General features: G+C 34.9%; 1 protein-coding gene across 3 annotated transcripts in view; it reads left to right on the top strand.

Annotated features, from left to right (window-relative positions):
• The window catches only part of TASP1 (taspase 1), an 88,942-nt gene that overhangs the window by 28,580 nt on the left and 41,164 nt on the right, over positions 1-19,198 (top strand). For all 3 annotated transcript variants that reach the window (XM_026845874.1, XM_026845873.1, XM_026845875.1), the window contains exons 8-10: positions 5,103-5,209; positions 13,062-13,181; positions 14,076-14,154. In XM_026845874.1, coding sequence (XP_026701675.1) covers positions 5,103-5,209; positions 13,062-13,181; positions 14,076-14,154 — 306 coding nt within the window. The remainder of the gene's footprint in view (positions 1-5,102; positions 5,210-13,061; positions 13,182-14,075; positions 14,155-19,198) is intronic.

Here is a 19,198-nt window from a genome sequence, read left to right as displayed (position 1 = left end):
TAGACCCCAAATACCATATATTTGAGTACAGAGTACCTGTGGATATCTCCTGTCAGTACCTTGTGGGGTTGAAGGGAGTATGTGGAGAACTGGGAAGATGTTTTCAGGTCCCTGAAGATTATTTAATCTTAAAGAGGCAGCCCATGCTGCATTGCAGGGATATCTGATAAATACCATAACTGTGAGACCGAAGTCCTGATCTTTTAATAATAATCTAGTTCTAATATGCTTCTGTTGTCAGTTGTTACATGTCTTTAATCTGGATGAGGCCTGAGCATGGAGTTTAAACACTAACAGACAGTCGTTTTGTAAAGCTGTGGGGTTTTTTGTTCTTTTTTCCCCTTCCTCTTCCAGCAGCTCTGAAGTAGTTTTATTTATGGCAGTATATACATAAATGAGAAAGCAAAACAGAATGGCTGGTTGTACTCTGTGGCTTCCGAGTTCTTTTAAGAATGAGTCTGAGCCTACATGCTATTACTGTGTAGGGTAGTAATTGTCAGGGGCTTTTATCTGAACACATATTTTGTTTGCATCTAAACTTTTTAATTCTTGAGCAAAATCAAAGAATGTTATATTAATTACCTTTCCATAGATTGCAACAACAATAGCTCCAAGAATTTTTCAATTTAAAATTCTATCTACTCCCTTCTCTTTTTTTCTAGCTTCCTCCCATTCTCAGTCAATAAGCTCTACCTCTCTTACTTCCCTTTCTCCTTGGCCCAGGCAACATCAAGCTGATTTAGCTATATTGCATTCATTTTAGGAAAACATGCCTGTCTTCAACACTGTGTTGTGTCCTTTTACTCTCTCAAGCTTGGAATATGCTCTCTTGTTGGAGAAGGTGAGAGTGGGTTTTGTGCTGTCATTTAGGACAAATGAAATTTCTTGGTGTCCTTGCACCACAAAGTTGAGGTTTTGTTTTAGATTTAGTATGAGTTATGAACTTAAACTGTGTGTAGGCATTTTCCTTCTGTATATAGCGCTTATTTTCAAAATAATTTTTCAGGGGGTTATTTTTCCATGTTATGTGTGCATCATTAACTAAGCGCATTTGAATCCTGGAATTTACTTTTTAGTTCATAAAATGTTTTACTGGACTTAAAACACCATAATGTATTCTTTGTCAAGGACCAAACTTACAGGTTGTTTTCAGAAAATAATTTAATCTTCCATATGTTTGTTTAGTGTGAAGCATAGTTGTGTTTTCTAGTTTCTTCTCTCACTAGTAAAGCAAGACAAAGCAACCAGAGTACTAACCGGTTTAATGGCATTTGTAGTGGTTTTACACAGATAGAACATTGCAAAGGCAGGAATAAACTTGAGAGCAGCCAGCCTTGCACTTGCCTATTAGTCTTTATTCCCTTCTTCTGGGGAAGAAAAAAGTAAAATTTAAGATACAAGATATTTTATTTTTAACTGATCATCTTCAGTTGGCATAAATTTATGTCAGAGGAGAAAATTAAATGCTAGGTTTTCTTTTACAAACTGGCACTTTATTTCACAATTTTTTTGGTCGCTTTGGAGGTATTAGCTGTTTTATCTTGCTAAGAGGAATTGATAATTGCTGATAAAAATTATTTTCCCTAAACACTGAAAGGCAGTTATTAATCAGTCATTGCTAAAACAAAATCTTCAACTTTCAGATGAAAGTTAATCCTAATAACTATTCTGAAATTGAATGTAGCCTGAGTGCGAGAATTTCCACTCTAAGGGAACTCCGAATAGTCTTTTTTTCCCCTCAGAGTATGGAAAGGTATGACATTTCATACTCATCTGAATAAAACTTGAGAATGATTGAATTACTACATTAATTCATATAAATAACTCTGGGAAGGGAGGCATGATATTAAAAAACTACCGTCCTTCACCCCTGAAAAAGAACTTCCAGAGCCCCCACTCCTCCCAACAGACTTGGTTGTTTCTGATCACAATTATGTCATCTGGAAGAACAGAACCATGACAGGCACCTCTCTAATATCTCTCTCTAGTGTAACAGTATAAACTTTCCAGCGTGACAAATGTTACAGTATCTGTCACAATAGGAGCTGATGTTTAAGTTTGGTAGATATTTTGGTGGAGGAGGCTGGGAGTTTGTTTATTTTACTACATAAGTGTGCTAGCTTCCTTAACCTAGACTGTTCTGTGTTTGTGCTTTTAAGTGTTATATTACTTAGGTGTGGTGGTGTCTGCACAGGGATAGGATGAGAGGACCGACATACATTAAAATATGTGAGATTTTGACTAATTAAAAAAAAACCATAATTTTTAACGTGAGGTTGGTCAAATATTGGAACAGGGGCCCAGAGGGGTTGTCAAATCTCCATCCTTGGAGGTGTTGAAAACTTGACAAGTTCCTGTGCAGCCTGTTTGAATTGGACTTGCTTTTCCTAGTATGCTGGACTACATGACCTCCTAAGATCCATTCCAGCCTACATCATTCTATGTTACTAGAAAACTTTCTTCATCTGTCTGTCTGACATGGCCTAAGATATGCAAAAAATTCATGCCACAGCATCTCCTGGGGCACTGGACATCTGTTCATCCAGTTAAAGAGTTCTTGATGCACTGCACCACTTCTCCCACATATAAGACTAGCAAAGTAGGAAAAGAAAGAAAATGCACGATAAATCTTTACCCCAGCAGACAGTTGAAAGGCAGTTGGAGTGCCCAGGAACTGAAAATGTTTCTGACACCTGAGGACTAAGCGCTGTGCTTCTTGTTAGCCAAAATCATTGCTTTGTAGGGTAGTCATCCATTCTGTCCACATGGACAAGGTGGTACATCCCTAGCCTAATTTCATACTTAGTGTTTCTTATTGCCTAGTAAAAATCTATGCTGCTTTGTTAATAATGGCCTGTTTGCTGCCCTGTGTTTCCTAGCTTCCTGGTACCACTTTGAATTAATGCAGATAAGAAACTACTGTGAACCATTAGATCCTTGAAAGCAAATCTTCAGGTTTTTTTCTTGTTTTGCGAAGACAGATAGAATCTTAAAGCACAAGGTAAAATCTGAAAATTGCTTAATGGCTTACCTAGAGACTGGGGACTTCAGTGAATGGAACATCTCTGTTAAGCTTGGGCAATTTCATATGTTGTGGAAAAAAATGGCAGCAGAAATAAGAACCAAGGTATAGTTGGAGTGGTGATGCTGAGAGGCCATATAAGCAGCACTCTGAGTAGCTGACAGGGCAGCTTGGAACTAGCCCATGTGTCCTCTAGTTTGGATGTGAACTTTGTGCATATATTTGAACTGGTCAACGTGCAAATATTGCAGAAGGTTTCAGGACACCGCTAGCATTAGATTTGGGAATACAAGGAAAACTTCTGTTCAGGTTTTTATGTGTGGGCTCCTGCACCCTTGTATTAGTCTTGCTGCTATAGCTTTTATCTGAATTGGCGGGGGGCAGTGGCAGTAGCAGATAACAGGTTTAGGCATATTTATCCACATGTAATACCTACTTCTGATGAGTACCAAGGCCAGGCACCATTCTTACTCACCTATATTGTTGGCTCTGCCCATAGGTGTTTGTTGTATTTATTGAAGTCCTGTCAGCTTACAAGTTCTCCTGTTTAAAAATTCTGTTAAAAACGACATTCTGGCTTGGTTTATTTTGAGACACTTCTGTTTAACAAATTCTTGATCTGTGTGAGGTTTTTCTGTTTGTTTCTCCCCACCTCCAATTAGCACTAGACGAAAATGATCCCTTGCCTTCTCCCCCTTATCAAGTGTTTGTTTTTTACCTCTTGGACCTCATTTCAAACATAGAAATGTGTTGTCCAAAGTACCTCCATTAATTAGCTCTGTATGATGGAAAGAGTTCCTTTCTTGGTGATGGCAGATTAATATGTGTGTACAGTTTTAAAAAACGTATTCATTAGGGTTTTGGAGAGAAATGCCAGCTTTCTCATTACTTTTAGATTATATACTTGAATAACTGTGGTGGTTTAAGGTCCAGTTTTATGTACTTAAACACAGGTTTAAAGGAGGGTTCACTAGGTGATTTTGGCACCTGCATGGGGAAGTTTCAAAGAAGTAAAATGCTCACTGTCTGTGTACTTTGAGAATTGTAAATGAAAGCTTTGTGTTCTGTTGGCTCTGCAATATTGATTTTATTCATAGACTGTTCTTGCAGCTGTTCCAGTCTTCTGAATAATAGTGATGTAGCTGTATTCAGAATTTCATTTAAAATTACAGTTTTTAAGGCTTATAGATTAAATAGGATACCTGTGCTTTTTAACTTCCATTGAATTAGTGACTTACCTGTGTATACTTCTGCCCTCCTAATAGCTTGATTTGCATGACTAAACAAGTGACAGAAGACATTTTCCCCCTCTTCTTTTTTCTATATTTCAAAGAGGATGTTAAAAAAACCCCCTAAATCTGTGGATAATAAAACTAGTTTAAACTAAATATGTCAATATCTGCAATTTTTTCATGAACTGAAACTTCTAAAATGGGAACATATCATTTTGGTCTCTTAAGCATGACAATTTTTTTTTTTTAATCCCCTTTAGAGAACACTTCCTTTCTGAATGAGGGACTTAGATGTGGAAAATACATGTTTGTCTTTGCAAGACCTAGGTGGTCTTTATACTGTGTTGATTATGGAACATAAAAATATTGCTAGACTGTTGTGTGGCTTTAAATATATGGGTAAACATACAGATATGCAATTAAGGTAATAAAATAGTAGCCTAATTTTATGGCTATCAGAATGAGCTCACATGGTATCTATTTACTTGTCAGCAGTCAAAAACAATAATTTTAACACAAGCCACTTATTCCGTTCTCTTCTGCGCAGCGTTGCTTCTTTGCCAAACAGAGATATTTAGACCAACATAGCTTCCATATGTGTTCAGCAACTTGTTTCTGCTAGATATTTTACCCATCACTGTTGTTTAACAATAGTAAAACTTTCTCACTTGGGAAAAGATGTAAACATCTTGTACTGAAACTTAAATACTTAGTTGTTGGCTTTTTTATTGATGCTTTTCGTGTCAGTAAAGATGTGGGGAATGAGGCTTCCAAAATGTCAATTTATCAGTATTTGTTTAAATTAAGTAGATTTTACTTAGTTAAATGCTTTTGAACTATTTTTATAGGGTTTAGTTTAGCAGCTTTTAAGAGGAACAAGAGGAAGCTGGAGTTGGCTGAAAAGGTGGAAACAGATCTCATTCAATTAAAGAAAAGAAGACAATCAAATGAAAAGGTTAGTTCCTGTTTAAAATTTTGTTGTGCCATCCTAAACTTACAGCGGATTGCTAATAAATTTCATGTCGTATATGATGAGACTCAATGTAGCATCAGAAGCTACTTCCCTTTGACCATCCTAAAGTTTAGATGATAAAATGATAACTTAGTGCAATTAAATTTTTTTGCCTTGGTATTTGAAAACCAAACGATCACTATGTATCTTGTTTGTGCTATGAAAAATATTTTGCTCATTTTGAACTGGAAATAATGACAAATGTAAACACAAACAGATAATTATTTACTGAAACATTTTCTTTAGCTTGGAATCTCTGTCACTGTTTCCCACTTTTTAATGTTTCCTGAGTGCACTGCATTATGGAGCTGGAATTGGTGAAATTTGAAATATCAGGTAGGTAAACATGTGCATCTGTGCATGCATCTAGCATTGACCTGGCCCATATTACTTGTACTACAACACTACTAGGATTCCCTCTGTTCTCCTCACTCTTAGTGTGAATTTAGAGCCTTTGTTGCCATTTGAGTATGTCAATCACAGGATTTACTGCTGAAAATCGAAGTATACCTCATTAAATGCCTGTACTTTATTTAGGGCCTGTTGGCTTTCAGATTGGCCATTTCTCTTTGCTTTGGTAAGCTGTCTGACCACTGCCTTATGTAGTTGCATATGTTGATGTAAATAATATATAAAGCCAAGAGAATTGTCAAAAAGTTTATTCTCTGTAGACTGTGCAAATGCAAATATGCATTTTTCTTCTGTGTTCTTAGATGTTTTCCCTAGCAGGGTGCTAATTTTTCTGTTTACAAGGAGATAAGACCTGTAAAGAAACTAAGGACAGAGGTGGGGGGAAGTTAGTTTTTCATTTAAAACTTTTCCTGTTTACAGGACTTCAGGTACCTCCTTGTGAAACTAATGGCATTACAATGTAACTGAGGGAGGAGAGGTCTCTGTACAGTATTGTTGTTCATGTAATAAGGGGCAAGTCAATGCTTGAAATATATGCCAATGCATGAGCTTACCGACCTGCAATTTGAAATTTCAAGGGCTCCAGAGTCATGTGCAGCGCTTGTGGGAGACCCCCAAAGGCCAATGGTGGTAGGTAAAGAAGGTGATCAAATAGAGCTCTCTACTCACCGGTAAGTAATCCAGTAACATAACACAATGGTTTTGTCAACTTTCTGGGCACATCCTGTCCATAGAGCGGGGGGGTGAAAACAACACCATGCTAACAATGTGGACTGCTTGTGTTATCCACAGAGTGCAAGATAATTGCAGCCTTACAGGAAGTTTAGTTTTCCAAAATGAAATAGAAATGAAAAACTAAATTCTACAAGAGCAAATTCTTTAAAAAAAAAAAAAAAGTAGAATTCTCTCTAAGCTATTAGAAAAGGATCATTTAGCAAGGATGAGGTACATGATCTGCCATCCTTAAACTCATACTGTCAAAGCTGAACTCATAAAAAGCTTAAAAAAAAATGTTTAAAAACCTTTTAAATACTTGAATAATTACAATTTAATCTTCTTGTCGAAGTTAAGCTTTAATTGATAAATACTCATTTAATTTTTTAATTTGCAATACTTCTCTGGAGCTGCAGACCTGTCCCTTTCAGCAGGACTTTATAGCTGATTTACTGTCTAATTTGACTCACCTGGTTCAACCCTATGCTGCAGCTTAAATTCTGTGTCTCTGTTGCCAGTGCTGCACAGTTGTTATAAATTCTGGTCATTTTTTTGTCTATGAAATTTTAGAAGTTGGGAGAAGAGCTAGGTAGAAAGGATGTTAACAAATTGAATTTGAATGGAAATGAGAACTAAAAGGCCTATGTGAAGAGATAGTATTGCAGACCAAAAAAGGCTGAAATTACTTGGAAATTTTAGCTGCTGATAAATAAGTTTCACCAGTAAAAAATAAACAGAGTTTTAAAAATTACATTTCAATAAAAGTTAAATTATACCAAGCTCAAAAAGAATGAGAGGCTGTTTAAATTTAATAAAGATTGTATGGAAAAAATAGGCAGTGTAACTTATTAAAAGATTTTTATTTCTCGAGTAAATGGGATTTTCTCTTTGCTGTATTTTTCATTGTTTATCCAATGTAGGATTTGTAGAGGGTTATGTGATTGCACACATGAAGATCCATTAATAACTTCACTGACTTTTGAAGGTGTGAAAAGTGAAACTTTTTTTTAAGCTGTAGTGACTTTTATATTGATTTGCATGGTTAAGAAATCATTTTTGTTCGGGTGTGAGTTAACTAAACATATTCCGAGGGGGGCTGACTATGATGTATTAATTCAGCCAGATGCTATTCTGAAGTTCTCACCTCAAGCACCAGTAAACATCAGAAGTAAATATTTGTCTTCTTACTGGTAACCTGTATTTTACAGAGGAAATTGGCATTGAAAATAGCTTAGTAGAATTTGGCTAAAAGCCCTATTTTTAATTTGTCTTCTGCTATTACAAACTCTTTTTACAGCTGTGCTGAAGTTACTTGTAAGAGTTGTTGCCCTCTCCTTGATTTGAATAAGTGGCACTAAGAATTTCCAGTGCATATGAATTTTTTCATAGGTTAGTATTTATAAGTTATTTTTATAGGCTAGTTATTTATCAATAGGATTATTTAGTTTGAGGTTTATTAAAACTAATTTGATTTTTATCTCATTTAACTTACATGGTCAATTATGTGTATAAGAGTTTGAATTACATGTATGGAATTAGCAGTTTCATATTCTGCAGCTACTGTATTGAGACAATAACACTGAATGTATTTAGAAAAGAAAAATACATCTGTTCAACAGAAAAAAAATTACTTCTTTTAAGTATTTTGTGCATTATAGTTTTTGTCATTGATCATCTTGAATGTACCATGTGAACTTTTAGTCAGTTCCAGCTTGAAAAGATTGGGTGAGCAACAATCAATGCATAGCAATGTGCATCATTCCCATTTTACATGGTGAATTTTAATCACTTTTTCCTCAAATCAAATTTTTTTGATTGTGTGAAATTGTAAGTGTACCAGTCAACTAAGGCAATCCTAGTGTCTGCCTTACTTATTCTTGCAGTAAAAACAGGAATTTGAATTGTATATATTTCCTTTTCCTTAAAAAAGAAATTTTCTGTCCCACATCCATGCTGAAATGGTTTTTGATGATGATAATACTTTTTAGACTTCCAAAATATACTTCAAAATCCATTTCATATGAGAAAAGAAACTTAAATACTTTTCATCCATTCCAGTTAAAAGAAAAAAAAAGAAAACAAAACTCATCTGGGGAATACATATAAAATATTCTCCTCATCTTGGACATGGAGGTTAGACAAAATGTTCTGTTTACACACCAACCCAACCATTGAACTGGAAAGGCTAGGGCTGTTTTTCGAGCTTTGTACGATTAGATTGTAACTGCCCCTTTTCAAATATATGAATGTTGCACCAATTCTGCATACTCTGTCAAGATTAGATTGCTGTGAGAGTGCATCATACTATGCTGCCAGTTGCCCTAGAGGAAAACATTTCTAGAAATTAGTATGAATGGTCCAAGTGCTCACAGAGTAGTGAAATTTTCCTTTGACTTAGATGAATTTAGAAGTATTGCTTTAAAATACTTTAATAAATAAAATGTTGCTTAAAAGATTGCCTCTCACCTTATTAAGTACTGCTGTAATCAACAGAAGTGCTCCATGAAGAACACCTTAAATCTGAGATTTTAAAATACCAAAATATGTTAATTGTTGATACATTATTTTCTAGATAATGCTATCCACTGTTGTGCTCCTCTCTGTTCCCACTTGATCTGTAAGGGGGTTTAACATCGGACATACTACAAGATTTATGTGTTTCCCTGTTCTGCCTTGAGTAGGATAATACTGTACAACCCCCATATTTTTAGCGTAATCTACTTAATCTGAATATAATCAAATAGAAAATCCTATTTATTTGTATGGATAGTTGGGTATAGCATATAGATGTCAGTTGCTTCAATCTAGTTCACTTTGCATTTTGTCAGTTTTGATACTCAGAGATGAGATTTGATGGGAATTATTTTTCATGGAATTTCAGAACAATCTCAAGTTGAGAGGGAAAGGGCCCTCTGTGTAGATATCTTTCAGCTGGCACTGGGTAAAGCTTTCCTAAACTCTTAGTTCCTTCTTTAGGAGCTTGTAAAATTATGACTATTTATGGGATTTTTTTATGTGCAGCAGAAGGGAAGGATGAGATTTCTAAAATACGTGATAAAACTCTGAATTTGTGCACATGAGCATCTTCCTGCTTTGTGTGCATGTTCTTAGCTAAGTGTGACTATTTGGTCCATGATTTCATAAAATTAAATTCCTTTCCTGTGCAAGGAGCAAATTAATTAAGTAATATGAGGTCTTACTTTTCACATTGATGTTCTGTTGTTTCCATGTAAAATATTAACTACATAACAGATTATTTTTAGGTTGCAAGACTACATTGTTAAACCCCACAAATGGCTTTAGCTGGTCAGATATGGATTTTTTTAACAGATATCACAAAGTAATAATCAACTTGCAAAATTTTGAAATCTAAGATGCTAAATTAATGAATCAAATACATAATAAGCTAAGGAGAAGCAAGCTGGATCTTCTTTAGTCCCTGTTGGACCCCGTATGGAGTTTGGGCTTACTTTAGTCTATATGAATTGTTGTGTTTAACATATTTCTATTGATTGTCCTGATATTAGCTTGAAAGGAGACTGCATTTTTCAGCATTCATATGGTTTGAAGAAATGAAATGTGTGACATTGAAAGTCTTCTCCCTAGGTGCATTCTTTTGGGAACTCCTCAGGTTCATAATGCCTTTTTGTATGAAGAAATACAGGGAATACCTTGGTTAAATTGGGATGAATTCTTCTTCATTCACTGGTTCAGAAATTAATAGGGTTGTCGGTACAGTTTACCTATGTAGAAGACTTTTAGTACTGAACTGTAGAATTGATTTATGGTGTCGCCCATAAGTGTGTGAAGTCTGTAACGTTGAAATGGGAGCAAGCATAGATCTATTCTAGACCTATTTTTGACAACATATTTGTCCCGGTGGATATAGAACAGAACTGGTCCTCACTGGTTTTCAGTTAGTTAAGTAAAAATAAATATAGCATCAGCAGTGATTCTTTTTCTGATCACAAAAAACCCCAAAATTTATATTACTGAGAAGGAAAATATGGAATTCCTTTGCTTCGGTGATAATGATTTCCTGCAGAAGGTTGTGTGAGCCAGGTTTAAAAAAAAAAAATGCTTCCCTCAGGAAAGGTTTCCAGCCTCCTAAGTTGCCCCATCTAAAAATAAAATAAGCCAAAGCAAGCAAACTATACCACTGAATTGACAGCAGGTAGTGATAGGAGAGATCTTTTTTTAAAGGAAATAATGGTGAAGAACATTTCCATGCAACATATACTTGTAAATGCTTGTGGTTTTTTGATTAAAATATCTTTTAGAAAAAGAGATTAGTAACTACTGAAGGCAAATATTTTATGCATGTGAGAGCTGAAGTGGAAGATGGATGGCAGATTGAGCAAATAGTTTTACAGATGCTGCAAAGAAGGTTGCAAGCATTTTTTTCTTTGCTGTCAGATGATATGGAAAACATACTGATCCACACTGAGCCTCATCCTTCTGTTCATTATGGAAGCCCCAAGTGTTTGATTTAATATGAATTAAGATTACACAGGTGGCCTTAATTCTGGCATTTCCTAACTTTGACGGGCTTGATTTTCATATCTGTACTTGTCTATTAATCAAGTTTTTTGTTATGGATATAATTTCCTTTGATAAAAGGGGGGCGGGGGATGGACAACAAAACCTGCCTCAGATTAGTCGTTCTTCTCTATATAGAAATCATAGGATCATAGGAAAATTCATGTTGGGAAGAGCTTTATCCATCCTGATCTTGAAAACCTGAGGATGGGAGTCAACACCTCCAGTGAACAGCCTGCTCTGCTGCTTAAGATTTTTTCAATTCATGGAATAGTACTGTTCTAACTGGATTAATAATACCTGAATTAAGTTGTGACTGGCACTCCTGGGATTTGTGAAATACATTTGGCCATGAGAATTTAAGGAAAGGTTCCTTTATTTTCTTTTATCTTTACAACTTGGATGGGAACTTCCTCTTAATCTCCTTTGCTCCAGTCCTCAAAATTCCTTTTGCCTCTCCTTCTCCTACCTTCCCTGATCCAGGTTTTTACTTTCCTCTGCTTTTCAATTTACTCTTCTTCTCAATGCCAGCTGAGACCCTAGATCTATATTTTTTCACCTCTCTTTAAGCAGTTATTCTGCTTTATTGTTAGGACATGCATCTGTTTGTTTTAATATTGAATATGGTTAGTGCCAGCCTCTGAGTGTAGAACTTGTTCCGGAAGATCTAGATGTAGGTGAAGAAAAGAAACTTACTGTTACTCTGGATAAAAGCCAAGGATGACACTCCTGATTAGGAGTTCCAGTTGCTTGGATACTGTAGAACACTGTAGTGCTGCATTGCATATTTTTCCTTTTAAGACTGGTACAGTATTAACTCAAGTGTTATCTCTTAAATTGTGTGGTCAGAGTATCATCAGCATGAGTCTACTAAGAATTCTACCTGATAAATCATGTTGTATGCCCAAGGAAATTTTAAGTAATGATGAGAACTTGATAGTTTGAAGTTGAATAGTTTGGTGTATATTTATTTTTTTTCTTTTATTTCCTCCCTCTGCATCCTAGTCCAGAAAGTATGCTTTTACATGAATAGCTTAATACCCAAGCGAATAATGCCACAGGATAACTTTATGTAAGATTTTTTTTTTTTTTAACACAGGTGAGTTTTGTAAAGGAAAGATTGAGTAGCTAAAGGCTTGAGGGCTTGTGCAACAGCAGTGTTCGTCTTTGGAGTATGTGATGGATGATGTATCAGTTTTATTTATTCATTTTCTTTTATGTACCCTGCATGCTGTGTCACATCAAAAGCATGTGATTAGGCATGAAGTCAGAGTGACTTGCCCTGGGTTTTGCAGAGACGGGAGTCTGGGGCAAGACTAGGCAGAGAGGGGAAAAGGGCTTTTTCTCTTAGAATGACAATGTGATATATTATGAAATGGGGAGAGGAAGGAAAGATCCAAGGTGAAGTGTTTGTGAGACAGCAGGCAGAGAGCTCGCATCAGGAATGAATGCTGGAAGACCCCTGCTCCTAGGGGAGCAAATCTGACTCAGAAGCAATGGAAGTAAGGACACTTTTCTAGTTACCCAGAAGTAGTGAAGGGTGATTTATTTCAACCAGGAAGCCACTAAAGATTACTGAACTGAGAGCAGGTCTGGGAAAAAGAATCTGTCCTGGGGCAGATTTCTTCTCAAGGCTTCTGATTATTGTCTCATGATATCAGAATTTTCTCTTTACTGGTAAGTTGCTTCTTGTGGATTTTTTTTTTTTTTTTTTTTTTTATCAGTGTCTCTGAAAATGCTGCCTTGAAGCTTTTGGGAAAGGCCTTTTGATAAGGCACCTTTGGAATGAGTTGCTGAATCATTTCTTAGTGGACAAGTGCTCAGACACGCTAAGAAAACAGCATTTTTGGCACCTTTCTGAGAAAAGGCAGGTAATCTAAGCATAGGATGAGTTCTGAGATGTTTATTACCATGTTTCCAGATAAGTTTTCTTCAGGTCCTGTCTGAGGCAAGAGAGCATTTTGGGAAGATTTTTGGCAGCACGATTGGTACAATATGCATGATAACAAAGTCATTTTGTTGATTGCCCTGTCACTTGATTTTGTGCACGTTAGTTTGCACACTCCTAAGAAGTATCATCTGACTTTAATATACTGTTTTTAGTAGTTGTTTCTGTTTGTGTATCCTGCAGGAGAATGACTCAGGAACATTGGATACAGTTGGTGCAGTTGTTGTTGACCAAGAAGGAAATGTTGCTGCTGCTGTCTCCAGTGGAGGTTTAGCACTAAAGCATCCTGGAAGAGTTGGTCAGGTGATTATACCTTTTCAGTTGGCAATGATTGTTCAGCAATTGTGACATTAAGTAAGAGCTGTGATAGCACACAGATGTTCTCCCTTCCTTCCCATTTATCTCTGAAGGCATTTTCACTGCATTGGAATGCAAGTTTTTAGTGTTCTCCATCAGCGTTCTAAAACATTGATAGATAAGAAGTTGTTATGGAGTTAGTTACCTTTTGCCAGAGCTATTAATGAGTTAATTTGTCACGCTTAAATACCTCCTTTATACCACAAATAGTCTCTTAAATTCTTAGTGTGTTTTTAAATATGATTTTCATCCATATTTAGGGAAGCTATTAATTTTTAAATGATCTTGTGAATTAGTGAAAGTGACAAAGATATTAAAGGAACACTTCAGGTATAGGGATTCCTTATCATTGTTAGGTGCGGGAATTTTGAGGTTCATCAGAAATATCATACTCCATTGCTGTACAGCTGTATTGCTGGTTGACTTTGGCCACTGTCCCAAAACCAGTTCTCTTTTGAAATATATTTAAGATTTTCTTTTGGAATAGCAGTGTGAAAGGGACTTTATAATAGGGAGCAGCTGGAATTATTTTGTCTTTTGATATCTGTACCCTCATTTTCTGTAAAGTTACGTTAGAATACCAAGCATCTATGATAATAATTTCTGAAGAATAGTGAAAGAAGAGGTAGCAAAATGAATTGGAAGTGCAATTTTGACTGTTACAATTTTCTTATTTATCTTTTGTATTAATACTTGGATTTTTCTTGAGTATCTTTTTTTGTTGTTTTTAGGTTTTTTAGTGTTGGAGGTTTTTTCTGTTCTGTTTTGTTTTTAAAGGGAAGGGAACAAACCCCAATCCTTGTATACTTAAATTTATGAAAAATGCACTTCTTTCCTTAGGCAGCTCTTTATGGTTGTGGCTGCTGGGCTGAAAATACAGGAGCTCATACCCCTTACTCCACTGCTGTGAGTACTTCAGGTATTTGCTACTTTTATAAATATTTCAAAAAGTTGCTATCTTTCTCTGTAATTAGTTTACAAATAGCAAGTAAAGTGTTTCTATGAGTGGTGAATGTAGTCTGTAAATAATGTTATTACAGTAATTAATACATTCTACATGTGTATCATGTATTTATGTATAAATGCATTTGTATAACTTATCATGTTAGTATTGTCTTGACATCTGTGGAATCTCTGTTGATTGCATACATTGGTCATTTTACTTAAAAGAACAGATTAACAACCATGTGAACTCTTTTCCTGTTCAGAAGATTTTGTATTGCACTGAAAGGATGTACTGTATTTGTTATGTACTAAGGGACTTGTCCTCCTGTAAAAAAGTCCTGTTATAAGCCCAATATTCTGCTAAACAAAGAATGCTTCTGTGATTGGAAGCCTTCTGTAAAGGACTAAGATAATTAGAGGATCCTTTAACATAAGAAGGGTCCCTTCGATATGAAAATGCTACAAAATTGCATTTTTCCCTCCAAAAATATTTAAAGTATTATTTTAAGTGAATATTTAAGTAAATTTGTTCTTCATCTGTCTTTTGCTCTCAGAAGGAAGGGGAAAAGGCAGAAACAAATGACTAAAGTGTCTTGGAAAACATTTATTTAGAAATAGTGAAAATAACATAAGAACTAGGGTAGCCTCTCTTCCATTTGGGATTCTGAGATTCTGGAGACACAAACATATTTTGTTCATATGATGCCTATCAGCCAGCTGTAACACAGAGCTGTTCAATCAATTCATGTGCTGAGCACTGGAGATACCAATTGTAAAACCAAATTTGCCAGCAGGTCTACTAAATGTAACAGGACTGAAGAAATAGTATAAATTAGAAATAAGAAAAAACCCACAACAACCCCCCAAAACAAACAAAAGACAACTAGGAAAATAGCACATACTGCATTTTAAGATTTGAGAATGTAAGACAGGATGTTTTTAACTTGTCAGGAACAGACAGGGAAAAGATAATTGTATGGTTATACAATACCAGGTGAATATTACAGAACAAAAAAGCTTTAAGGTGTAGTTATGCAGGAGTTACTTTGCAACTCCTGCATAAAAGCAGTTGAAAGGACTGCACTTCATCTCTTCTATTTTTTTTTCCCCCTTAGTTTTATGAACAGTCTCAAATAGAAAAACTACTTGTAACACTTTTTCATAAATGGATATGTCAGGACACAGAATTTATGATTTGGACTACTGCTTAACAGTCAAGAGTTATTAGTGTTCAGTACAGGGAGAGTTCAGATTTAGGTAATGTAAACTATATCCCGAGAGTACTGCAGTTATGAGTCCTGTTACAGAAATAGTGTGGGGAGCAAGGTAACAGCATGTAGAACTCAAATTTGATGGAGGCCTGAAAAGCATCAGAAATATTCTGTGTTGCTTTTGAAGTCATATATCTTTCTAATTTCCCCTATATTTAAGTTTGTCTTGCATGGTTGAAAAATCTGTGTAGATGTTTACTCTAAAGTTCAATGTTAGTAATAGCAAGTGTCCTTTCTAGTACTTATCAATGGAAAGTCTACTGAAAGCAGAAGTGCTGGAAGATCTTTCTACTCAAGGAGCACCATATTGATTTTAGTTTAATAAATGCATACCTATGGAAGCAAATATATTTAAATATTGCAGTATTGGGGACCATAACTATTAGCAATTATAAGTCCAATATTAGAGACTAATAATGATTAGAGATTGTTTGTGGAAAAGCTGAAAAGGCACCTTTGTTTATTTTTTTAAAACTGTTCTTTACAAAGTCAGCTGGATTTGAAGTCTGTGCAAGTACCAGCAAGCATCCTGATACACTTAAAGGAGATGTCTGGGTTTAATGATAGCCTTAAATAGAAGCCTCCTGTCTTTTTGCTGGTACCAATTTTATAGAGTGGTAAATACTTTAATGTTATACTATTTATAACTATCACACATATATTTATATATGTATTTATGTTACTTTGGTACAAATCTTCTAGCTTCCATGACATTACGTTAGTACTGATCCCAGTTAATTGAAATAGACTGCTGGCTGTCTATGAAGCATGGCCATCTGTTTATTCAGTGATTTGAAATTCAGACTAGTGGTGTTTAATTAAACTCTTGTTTCTGGTTTTCCTTTAAAGTGTGTGTCTGTGTGAGAGAGGGAGATATAAATGTTTACAGGAAGTGAGAACTCTTCTGTAATCAATACCATTCTTTTTTCCATTTTCAGAAGCACATAATGTTTTATAATGTAATTTATGTTTAGTACAGTTTTAAAATATATTGATGCCTGACTCTTGTTTAAAATATGAGCATCCAACAATGTGAACCATGAAGTTAATTAAGGGATAGAGGGATGGAAAAACTAAATTATAGGAAGGTTGAAAGAATGAAACTTACAACTTGGTTGGATCACAACAGGGGATGAGAATGGGGGCATAAACATCTGCAGATATTCAAAAGGTGAAATTGCCAAGGCTAAGTGAGAAAATAATACGTTAACATACATTGTTGTTGGATAAACATTTTAGGAAATAAAGGTGCTGTCTAAACTCTAGGAGATGCCTTGATTTGGAAAGCTCTAAGATTGACAGTGCTTTCTGAGAGAAGTGTGGTCACTCTGCTTACCTAAAATCAGACTAGACTGTATTTGTAATTTTATATGTAATATTATTTGTAATGAGTATATCCCACTCTTGTAGGTTTCTAAATTGGTTTTGTGTGGACATACATTTTTAAAAGACAGCAACAAATGAAACTTGAATGTTATGTATAAATAAAAAATGTGTGTGCATGTACATTCATTTCATGTTTCATTTTACATACAGATATATGCATTTATATGTCAAAGTATTTAAAATATGTACATAAACCAACTGAAATTTATAATCAGTTTAGATTTCTGTGGTTTTCACAATATAACATTTTATTGTTATAATTTCACATGTCTCTTAATTTGTCTTTAAGTAGTATACTTGGCATAGATTTATCCTAACATTTTCTACAGGGATCTTTTTTTTCTGTTTTATGGGGAGGCAAAAAAAATTTAGGCATTAGTTGGTGTGTATAGAGTACTGTATGTGGAATTTGAAATATTTATTTTTAAATGACTTCACAGAATAGGTGATTCATCTAATCACCTTTGGAATTTAAAAATAAAAACCTTGAATGAAAAGTTTAACTATGATTCCCTTAAAGCTTTATCAGAAGTACACTCAAAATGATTAAGTATTAATATATGTTAAACCAAATAAGTTTAACTTAAGGATTCTTTGGGAAATTAGAGGTTTCACATTTGTGCTGGTTTAGACTTTTTAAATTGTTTTAATGATAGCTGGGGATAGAGATTCAAGCCCTGAGAGTTTATTATATCAAGCTCTATATTAGGCCTTGAAAAAGGATGTTCTTTGGTATTAGTTTCCTGCAAGCAATTTTTAAGGGTCAGGTTTTGTAAATATTTTGATGCCATAGTTATGAAATTGCTCATGTCTTTGTGTTTTGGAGGATATGATCAGCAAGGGTCTGAATGGGCTGGGGAAAACCTCTGGTGTGGGAGTGTTTGGAATAGTAATTCAAAGTATACAGAATACAATGCCTTATACATTGAAATCCATGCAGAATTGTCAGATAAAGGGTGTTTGCAGGTCTTCAAGGAACACTAAGGGACTGGGAAAAGCACCTCCACTGTGTTATCTAAACTTCTAGCAATTTGTAATATTTGGACTTTATAAGCTGGAGATATCTTTGGTTTTAATAGGTCAGGATGATTTTCTCAAGATTTCTTATTTCATTTTGTATTTAGAAGACCAGTTATTTAAATTTTGCTGGGAATGTGTTTCTTATTCTGTAATGGTTTACCTTTGTGGAAGCTTTCTTGGAAAAATAAAAGTGTTAGTTTAAAATGTTACAATTAGTAATGCAGTAGGTTTTATTCTTGAATTGTTGTTAATTTTGTTCTAACATCCTCCTATTGAAGCTTCAGTTTATGACATATCTTTCACTACCTTCCTCATAAAAAGCTTAAAAATAAATGTTTAAAAACCTTTTAAATACTTGAATAATTACAATTTAATCTTCTTGTCGAAGTTAAGCTTTAATTGATAAATACTCATTTAATTTTTTAATTTGCAATACTTCTCTGGAGCTGCAGACCTGTCCCTTTCAGCAGGACTTTATAGCTGATTTACTGTCTAATTTGACTCACCTGGTTCAACCCTATGCTGCAGCTTAAATTCTGTGTCTCTGTTGCCAGTGCTGCACAGTTGTTATAAATTCTGGTCATTTTTTTGTCTATGAAATTTTAGAAGTTGGGAGAAGAGCTAGGTAGAAAGGATGTTAACAAATTGAATTTGAATGGAAATGAGAACTAAAAGGCCTATGTGAAGAGATAGTATTGCAGACCAAAAAAGGCTGAAATTACTTGGAAATTTTAGCTGCTGATAAATAAGTTTCACCAGTAAAAAATAAACAGAGTTTTAAAAATTACATTTCAATAAAAGTTAAATTATACCAAGCTCAAAAAGAATGAGAGGCTGTTTAAATTTAATAAAGATTGTATGGAAAAAATAGGCAGTGTAACTTATTAAAAGATTTTTATTTCTCGAGTAAATGGGATTTTCTCTTTGCTGTATTTTTCATTGTTTATCCAATGTAGGATTTGTAGAGGGTTATGTGATTGCACACATGAAGATCCATTAATAACTTCACTGACTTTTGAAGGTGTGAAAAGTGAAACTTTTTTTTAAGCTGTAGTGACTTTTATATTGATTTGCATGGTTAAGAAATCATTTTTGTTCGGGTGTGAGTTAACTAAACATATTCCGAGGGGGGCTGACTATGATGTATTAATTCAGCCAGATGCTATTCTGAAGTTCTCACCTCAAGCACCAGTAAACATCAGAAGTAAATATTTGTCTTCTTACTGGTAACCTGTATTTTACAGAGGAAATTGGCATTGAAAATAGCTTAGTAGAATTTGGCTAAAAGCCCTATTTTTAATTTGTCTTCTGCTATTACAAACTCTTTTTACAGCTGTGCTG

This window comes from Athene cunicularia (genome assembly GCF_003259725.1).
Source record: "Athene cunicularia isolate RWA chromosome 3 unlocalized genomic scaffold, athCun1 chr3_part1, whole genome shotgun sequence".
NCBI classification, from domain to species: domain Eukaryota; kingdom Metazoa; phylum Chordata; class Aves; order Strigiformes; family Strigidae; genus Athene; species Athene cunicularia.
This window is presented reverse-complemented; position numbering and strand designations above follow the sequence as displayed.